General features: G+C 28.3%; 1 protein-coding gene across 1 annotated transcript; it reads left to right on the top strand.

The window, feature by feature from the left end:
• The first annotated feature begins 988 nt into the window (after nt 1–988).
• Nucleotides 989–2,038, top strand: LOC140978969 (probable glutathione S-transferase). The gene is made up of 2 exons (XM_073444269.1): nt 989–1,380; nt 1,561–2,038. Exons 1-2 carry the CDS (start codon nt 1,069–1,071, stop codon nt 1,897–1,899), a joined length of 651 nt encoding a protein of 216 aa, XP_073300370.1. The 5' UTR covers nt 989–1,068; the 3' UTR covers nt 1,900–2,038.
• The last annotated feature ends 7,660 nt before the right edge of the window (nt 2,039–9,698 follow it).

Here is a 9,698-nt window from a genome sequence, read left to right as displayed (position 1 = left end):
AGGAAAACAGTGAATTTCTTACTACGGTATATTTGCTCCTACGTATTTCGAAACTACACCCAACCTCGCCACCTGATGTCCCTCAATGGAGTCAGTAAACTGATCAAAGTGCATGCTAGTATGTAGAGTCTCTACATTACCCCAGGTCAAAGGACTAATAGTATATAACCATAACCACATACTATTTCACTCGATAAGTGAGAATCACTTGGACAGTCCGGGGGAGAGTTGTTCAGTGAATGATCAAATGATCATCCATCTGTATGAATGGATATCTTAATGCCTTACAATGAAATCTGACGTTTACATCACAAGTGCTAGTCTCGAGTTCAAGCAAACTTTATCTTTATTTTATACGGTTGATTCGACTAAGAACTTGTTTAAAATATACAGTACACTTCCTAATGAGTTTCATGAGCTTACGTTGCGAGACAAATCTCATTGTACCATTTATATATTCAAGAACTTTATTTATGCAACATGCATATGTATACAGATAAAATAATGTCATCATTGGATAAAACCGTGAAATATTATTAAAATAAAAATCATTTACATTAAAAACAATAAAACACAAACCATAAGTTAACTCGCCAGACACCTATTCTAAAACGGAGCATATTAGAATCCTTGCAAAAAGTTGGTATTCTTTCTCATTTTGCCATGTGGGAATGTGTGATGCTTTTGTTTTGTGTAGAAAAATAAAAATTGTGTTCCCATGTTTAACGCTTTGTTTGTCTCATATATTTTAAGTCCACTACAATCTTAGACTTTTGTATCGGTTTCTGTTCGTAGATATGACGAAAATCTTAGCTGACTTATTCAACTTAACGTGATCCATCCGATGCTAAGTGGAACAACATATTGCATCATATAATATAAAAGAAATGTAGTGTGGGATAAATATTTCTCAACTGCCACAAACTCAAAAGTTTAGGCTGTTGAGAAATATTTATCCGTTCACACTTTATTGGCGACAAGTCAAATTAATGTCCCTATAAGAAAGAATCCCAAACCAGGAAAAAAGTACCACAGAAATACATTCAGAAAGTCAAGCCTGAGATTGCAATGGCGGAAGTGAAGGTATTTGGTGCTCGGTTAAGCCCATTTAGCGGGAGAGTCGAGATGGCGCTGAAACTGAAGGGAGTGGAATATGAATTCATAGAGGAAGATCTAAGCAACAAGTCTAAACTTCTTCTTCAATACAATCCAGTCCACAAAAAAATCCCTGTTCTCCTACACAACGGTAAGCCAGTTGCCGAGTCATTGGTGATTCTTGAATATATTGATGAGACTTGGGAACATGGGCCATCCATCTTGCCGAAACATCCTTACGACAGAGCCACGGCTCGTTTCTGGGCTAGATTCGTGGATGAGAAGGTAATAGTTTTTCTTTTCATTGATAGAATTCTATTGTTTTCATTATTCGGATCGTTTAGTTTGTTTTTCTATAGATTCATTATGACTAGTATGTTTTTTTGATCGATTTCCTTAAAGCTTAGTGGTTCGATTGATTAAAAAACAAATCTGATGTCAACTGGTTAAATGTTTTTGTTGCAGTGCCTGCCAGCATTCTGGAAGGCTTGTTGGACCACAGGGGAGGAGCAAGTGAAAGGCAAGGAAGAAGCAGAAGAAGTGCTTAAATTTCTCGACAACCAGCTAGAAGGCAAGAAATTCTTCGGGGGAGAGAGCATTGGGCTGGTGGATATTGCTGCCAATTTCATTGCCTACTGGCTTGTGCTTATCACCGAATTGGTGGGAATCAAACTCATAACAAGCGAAAAGTTCCCGAATCTATGTGCGTGGATCGACAATTATGTTAACTCGAGCTTTGTTAAGGAACATCTGCCTGATCGCGATGAATTAGCTGAGCATATCAGCAAACAGTTTCTGAAATGAGAGCCATCCGCTATTGTTTATGCTACAAGTTGGGTTCTTGCTTTATGTCCTTGTGATAATGTTTTTGGAGGCTTTTGTTTTGGAAAATAAAACGACACCTCTATGCTCTCATGTTTCATGAATGGGGCCTTGTTTGTTTAACATTATCTTCCTTTTTTTAAATTATAATGTCATAAGTTTGGTTTTGATAGGATAATTTAGATTTTTTTTTGGTCGTAAACCATTAAATTTATCGATTATGATTTATTTGAGACAGATCATGTGTGAAAATAAAATTTATATTATATACATTAAAATATATATAAACAAAAATAAATAGAAAGGATAAATTTTTTTCGCTCATTATGAAATTCTGTGGGTCGTTTTATTTCTGTACGTTTTTTTATCACATTAATTTTAATTTAACAAATATGAGCAATATTTATGTGTACATGATTTATTTTAAATAAATTTTGATAGATTTAGTTATTTAAATTTGACAAGTTAGGGTAATATAGATTTTATTTATTCAAATTTAAATTTTTTATCATTATAATTGTCATCCAAATACTGGCATGTTGTTGTCATATCAAAACTCCCTTGTCGATCAAACTAAATGTACAAAAACGAAATCAATTTATTGGTTGAAGACTAAATTTTCACAAATTTATTTTTTTAAAAAATTATATATGCCGATTGTTCTTTTTTTTAAAAAAGGAAATGGTAATTAATTGTAATAATCCATGAGTTATTATTATTATTATTATTATTATATATATATATATATATATAGATATATAACAATAATCCATGAGTCATTGTGAAACTTACGTCAGTCACATTCGTTCTCGAAACTTCCGCCAAATGTACGATTTACCCTTCTTCAAGACGAGATTGTATGAGCTCATGCCATACGTCTTCAGCTTTCATTTTCAATTTATTTATTTTTGACTAAAACAGCTTAGATTTTGGTTCCCATTACTTAGACTAGACTAAACTAGACTAGACTAGAACAACATTAAATAATTTATTATTTTATAAGTTTTATTATTTATTATATATATTATATATGGCTTGGAAATAGTTTTGGTAGATGATTTAACACTGTTTATTCAAATGAATATTTTCAGTATGAAAGGAACTGTTAAAAACAGTTTAAATGAAGAATATGATTTACCTGAAAATTTAGATTTATTAAATAAATGGACTATTCCTAAAATAGAATCTAAAATGATCCATAAATTGGAACATTTGAAAAAATAAGTTTTAAACAGGTAGTAAAAACTACAGAATCATCAGTACTTCTTCATAATGAAGAAATGGTTATTAGACTATTGAATAATAAAGATATTTTGTCTTATAGGAAAAATTATAGATTTATTCATATATGTTTAATACAAATTGCTTTTAGACCTTTAACTTTAGAAGGTTTACCAGAAAGCTTTATAGCAGCTTTAAGAGATGGTAAAAATTTGAATTGGAAACAATCCCTTATGGGAATAATTCAGTCTAGTCTGGCTCATGGTCCAGTATATTTTGATGTTTATCCAAATTTATCTTTATCTTTGTCTGATATAAATATCTTAGACTCTTTAACGTTAAATGTTAAAACTCATGGTTATAATTATACTCCTGGTACAGAAGTTATATGTATTTGTTATCGTATTTATTATAAACCATTGTTTACGCTAAATCCTATGTGTAAAAGAATTGATAAGAAATTAAATGAAACAATTCTAATAGAAACTAATTTTCATAGATCTAATATCACAACCCGTAGATCTATAAAATGTGAAGAAATAGAATTTCCAGAAAACTGAATAATTGAACAAGCTGTTCCTAGAAATCCTATAATAAATAGGAATTTACAGCAAGTTATTCAAAATAATGAAGGATCTGTTCAAATACAGTTTAATAATGAACAAAGAAGATTATTACCCTCTTCTGTTTATGCTAGATCAAGATCTAGTCATTCTTTTATTTCACCTCTAGATTATATGGTGGATATTCCACAAACTTCTAGAGCTTCAACTTCTCAAATACGAGAAGAAGTAGAATCTTCAGCAGAAGATTTAATTATTAATCAAAATAATATTGTTCATCAATGTAACTTTCAAAAAGTTAAAGAAACTGATACTGTTTCAGAAATGAATTTTACTATTTAATGGATAGTAAACCAAAAATTGATTTTACTAAAGGATCTTTTGCTAGAGCAAAGATCAATGCAGAATTTTATTTACCCAAATGGAAATCTTTCAGAGATTGGTATTTTAAAAGTTTCTCTGAAGAAGAATTTGAATATATTGTCACAGAATTTTATAAATACTGTGAAAATCAAAATAGATTAATTCATTTTGTTCCTTGGTTTTTTAAAACATTTATTATAGATTATATTTCTATTCTTGAAAGAAATTATAAATTTCCTTCTGGACAGATTCAAAGATCTGTTTATCCTCCTCAACAATCTTTTATTATAGAAAAGAATAATAAAGTTTTGAATTTTACTGCTTTTTCAAAATTATTTGAAAATGATATGTTACAAATAACTGTTAAACATATTAATCAAATAATTGAAAAACAGAATTATACAAATTTATATCTTACGATAATAGGAGAAGAAATAGTTTCTCTTAAAGATCGTATTGATAAAATTATTTTAGCTATTAATAAAATTAAACCAGATGTTCATATACAAGAACCAGAAACTAATATTGTTTCTATTGCTAGTTCTTCTATTAAATCCCCTCCAGAAATTAAAGATTTTAAATTTAAATCTTCTGTTTCTGATTTAGAAAAATTATTAGAAGAAAAATTTAAAAATCTTAATTTAAATACTCTTAATGAAGAGATTGTTAATCATAATAATTTTTCTGATGAAGAAATTAATAAAATAAAATGGGCAGATAAACCTACCCAAACTAAATATTATTATGATAGACCTACTCCCATGGATGTTCTTGTTGAAGAACAAGAATATATTTTCTCTAATAGTTATAATGGGAAAAGTATATATGAATGGAATATTGATGGAGTTAGTGATAAACAAATTTATAATACTGCTCACAGAATGCTTATGTATAGTACTGTGTGTAAAACTTCAGGTAATACTGAAAAAAATATTGCTAGAATGATTATAGCAGGATTCACTGGCCAACTTAAAGGTTGGTGGGATAATTATTTAAATGAATTTCAGAAAAATGATATTTTCAATTCAATAAAAATTGAAGATAATATTCAAGTAGAGAATGTTGTTTATTCATTAATAACAACAATGATTGAACATTTTACTGGTAGATACACTGATAATAGTGAACAAATTCGTACTTTATTAAGTAATCTAAAATGTAAAACACTTACTGATTTTAGATGGTATAAAGATACTTTTTTATCTCGAATTTATGAGATACCAGACTGTAATAATAGTCTTTGGAAAGCCAAATTTATAGATGGTTTACCCTTTCTCTTTGCAGAAAGAATTAGAAAAGTCTTAAGAAAGGATGATATAAATATTTCTTATGATAGTTATACTTATGGAAAATTAATAAGTATTTGTATCCAAGAGGGTTTAGCTCTCTGTAATGAATTAAAATTAAATAATCAAATTAAAAGACAGAATTTACTTGAGAGAAAACAATTAGGTAAATTTTGTGATCAATTTGGTATGGACCTACCTAATAAAGGTAAAAAGAAAATAATAGATAAAGACGAAAGACCTTATAGGAAGAAAAGACATTTGTCTGATAGACAAAAAGATAGAAAGAAGAAAAGAAAAGAAAGCCGTGAATTACGGAAAGCTGAAAATTATAAAGCTAAAAATAAAATAATTATTTGTAGAAAATGTAAAAAGCCAGGACATTATGCTAATCAATGTTGGGCTAAAAACAAAATTAATAATTTAGATATTGATGAAAATCTTAAAGATAAAATCAATAAAATAATAATGGATTCTAATCAGAATTCAGATAGTGAATCTGATAATAGTTTAGAATCTTATAATTCAGAAGAAATTTTAGAAAATGATTACAGTTCTTCAGATCAAGAAGAATGTGATAATTGTATACAAGGAGAATCTTGTATCAATCATCTAAGTGATACTGATAATAAAAATGACGAGTTTTATAAACTTATGTCTCAATTTAAAGATTTAAATATTAATGTTTTAACTAATAATATTCTTTTAGAATTTCTTAAAATGATTAAGGATCTGATATTAAAATCTACTATAATAGATCAAATGGAAAACACTGCTTCAACAAGTAGTGGAAATAATATAATTGTTAAACAAGAACAAGCTTATTATATGCAAGAAGTAAAAAATCTTTTACAACAAAAATATAGTAAACAGAATCCTGTTACTATACAAGATTTGGTAAAAGAGATTAATAATTTTAAAGAACAAATAAAAATTTTACATCAGAATAATACTCATTTAAGTTATCGTATCTCTGTTATTGAAAATAACAAAGAAGAATCTGATATTATTGATACTAATCAAAATATTTCATTTAATGATGATAATCATTTATCTGTTTTGAGTACGATAATATCTCAAAAATGGTATACAAATATTACTTTGTTAATTGATAATTCTTATAAGAAGAATTTCATTGCTATGATAGATAGTGGTGCAGATTTGAATGTTATACAGGAAGGATTAATTCCTACAAAATATTTTCATAAAACTACTCATTCTCTCTCTCATGCAGGAGGAGAACCTTTAGAAATAAATTATAAATTACCTAAAGCTTATATTTGCAAAGATAAAAACTGTATTCAAACCAGTTTTTTATTAGCAAAAGATATTTCTAGCCAATTAATACTTGGTTTACCTTTTATTTATCAAATATATCCTTTAAAGCATGTTGATGAAACAGGTATCATAGGAACTTATCAAGGTAATCCTATTTCTTTTCAGTTTATAACTAAACCTGTTCATAGAATTCTTAATGAATTACAAGAAAAGATTGATAGAAAAACTTTTCAAATTAATTCTTTAAAAGAAGAAGTTAAAATTCTAACTATAGATGAAACATTAAAAAATCCTAAATTACAGGATAAGATTAAATTTATTTATAATAAATTTTCTTTAGAAATATGTAATGATCTTCCAAATGCTTTTTGGAATAGAAAGAAACATATAATCTCTCTTCCATATGAAGAAGATTTTAAGGAAATCAATATTCCTACCAAGGCTAGACCTTGTCAAATGAACTCTGAATATTTAGAGTTATGTAAGAAAGAAATTCATTCTTTATTAGAAAAAGGTTTAATAACACCTTCTCAATCTCCTTGGTCATGTACTGCTTTCTATGTTAATAAACATTCTGAGCAAGAAAGAGGAGTACCTAGATTAGTAATAAACTATAAACCCTTAAATAAGGTTTTAAAATGGATTAGGCATCCTATTCCTAATAAAAAAAGATTTATTAGATAGATTAGTCAATGCAATCATATTTTCAAAATTTGATTTAAAATTAGGATTTAGGCAGATTCAAATACAAGAATCTGATAGATATAAAACTGCTTTTAATGTTCCTGTAGGACATTATGAATGGACAGTAATGCCATTTGGACTTAAAAATGCCCCTTCAGAATTTCAACAAATTATGAATGATATTTTTTTTATCAGTATAGCAATTTTATAATTGTTTATATTGATGACATTCTAAAATTTTCTAATGATATTGAATCTCATTTTAAACATTTAGAAATGTTCAAACATATTGTTATATACAATGGTCTTGTTATTTCAAAATCTAAAATAATTTTATTTCAAACTAATATTAGATTTTTAGGACATATGATTGAAAAAGGAAAAATTATTCTTATTCAAAGAAGCATAGAATTTGGTTCTAAATTCCCTGATATTATAACTGATAAAACTCAGTTACAAAGATTTTTAGGAAGTTTAAATTATATTTCTCCTTATATTCAAAATCGTACTAAAGATTTTGCTATCTTATATGATAGACTTAAGAAAAATCCTTTACCCTGGACAGATAAGCATACTAAGGCTGTTCAGATTATAAAAGAAAAGGTTAAAAATCTTCCTTGTCTTATGTTAGCAAATCCCCAATGGGATAAAATTGTTGAAACAGATGCTTCTGATATAGGTTTTGGTGGAATTTTGAAACAAAAAAGATCCCCAAACTAAACAAGAATATTTGATTCGTTTTTATCCTGGGAAATGGAATAATGCCCAAAAGAATTATTCTACAGTAGCAAAAGAAATCTTATCTATTGTTAGATGTATTTTAAAATTTCAAGATGATTTATATAATCAAAAGTTTATTATAAAAACTGATTGTAAATCTGCAAAATTTATGTTTAATAAAGATTTTAAACATGATGTGTCTAAGCAAATGTTTACAAGATGGCAGGTTCATTTAGCCCCTTTTGATTTTGAAATTATTTACAAAAAAAGTGAAGATAATCACCTACCTGATTTCTTAACTCGTGTATATTTATCTTAATGTCTTTCTTTACAGATATGTATTCTCGAGGAAGAGAAGAGTCCTCTTATAGAGGGCGAGGTGGTAGGGAAAAACCCCCTAATATAATAGCACAGCATGGCAAGTAGAGGCTAATAGCCCAGAACTTATCTAGTTCATCAGCCAGTAATACTGAGCAAAATAATGAGTTATACAATGAGTTTCAAGAATTTTTGAAACAGAAGCAGAAATCTAATACAGATTCTCAATCTTCAGTATCATATGCTAATATCATGAAAAAAGATGATAATGATTTCTATATACAGAGACCAAACATCGTGAATTAATTCTTCTTATAGAAGAAAATGATATCCAATGGGAAAAGACTCCGTGGACTATCATGGAGAGATATTTAACAAATACATCATATGTATTTGGTTCTTATAAACAAAGAGGATTTTATGAAAATTTTCTGTTATCCACAAAAAGTGTTGATATAACTCACTTTTTCAGTAATACTCAGCAAAAATGAAGTTATAACTTCTCCAAGTTTATTATCAAAAAGATAATATCTATTGAAGAATGGGGTATATCTCCATTGATTGAAAAAGAATTTTATTCTGATACCCATAAAATGAGTTTCAAATTTAATTTTTGGGATTATGTAGAGAGTTTTAATAAAAACTCTATTTTATGAAAATGAGAAAAAGAAACATACATGGTTTCTAAAAATTTGCGAAAATGTTTTTCATTATCCTGTTCCAAATTGGTTCTTCATATGGTGGAAGATTTTTTGTCCATCAGCAAAAATTTTGCCTGAGGTTTTTATAAAACCAATGAATACTTGGTTAAATGTTTCACCAAGCATTAAAAAATCCTTTTCTGAACATTGGATTGATGGGAAGACTCTATGTCTCTTCTTCATGGAATTTGGAATCCCATGGATCTGGAGATGGCAGCCAGAATTTGGTTATATTGATGAAGGTATCCCTTGTCTATGGAGAGTCAGCTCTACTAAATTTTGGGATAAACTTTTAAGAGAAGATCCAGCAACTGGACAGCTTTATGGCTCCGAAACTCTTCATCAAATGGAAGAAAAAATTTCTTCATACCTGAAAGATTTACAGCATCAACAAGAAAAAGAAAAAGATACATTGAGTCTATTTAAAATTTTGACTCAAAAATATTCAGAAATTTACTCCAAAGAGAAAATGGTAGAAATCTACATTGAAGAGATGAAGAAAGATCTCTACAAGAATATTGGATGTTCTGATTCAAAATCTGACAAGTCTATGGCATCCGAATCAAGTGAAAATCAGTTTATTCATCTAATGCATATGCAAGATGCTCAAGATCCAGAGGATGATATTCCTCAATTTTCTCAGATCA

Source organism: Primulina huaijiensis, chromosome 6 (genome assembly GCF_012295235.1).
Source record: "Primulina huaijiensis isolate GDHJ02 chromosome 6, ASM1229523v2, whole genome shotgun sequence".
NCBI lineage: Eukaryota > Viridiplantae > Streptophyta > Magnoliopsida > Lamiales > Gesneriaceae > Primulina > Primulina huaijiensis.
Note: the sequence above shows the minus strand (reverse complement) of the source record. Positions and strands in the feature narration are given on the sequence as shown.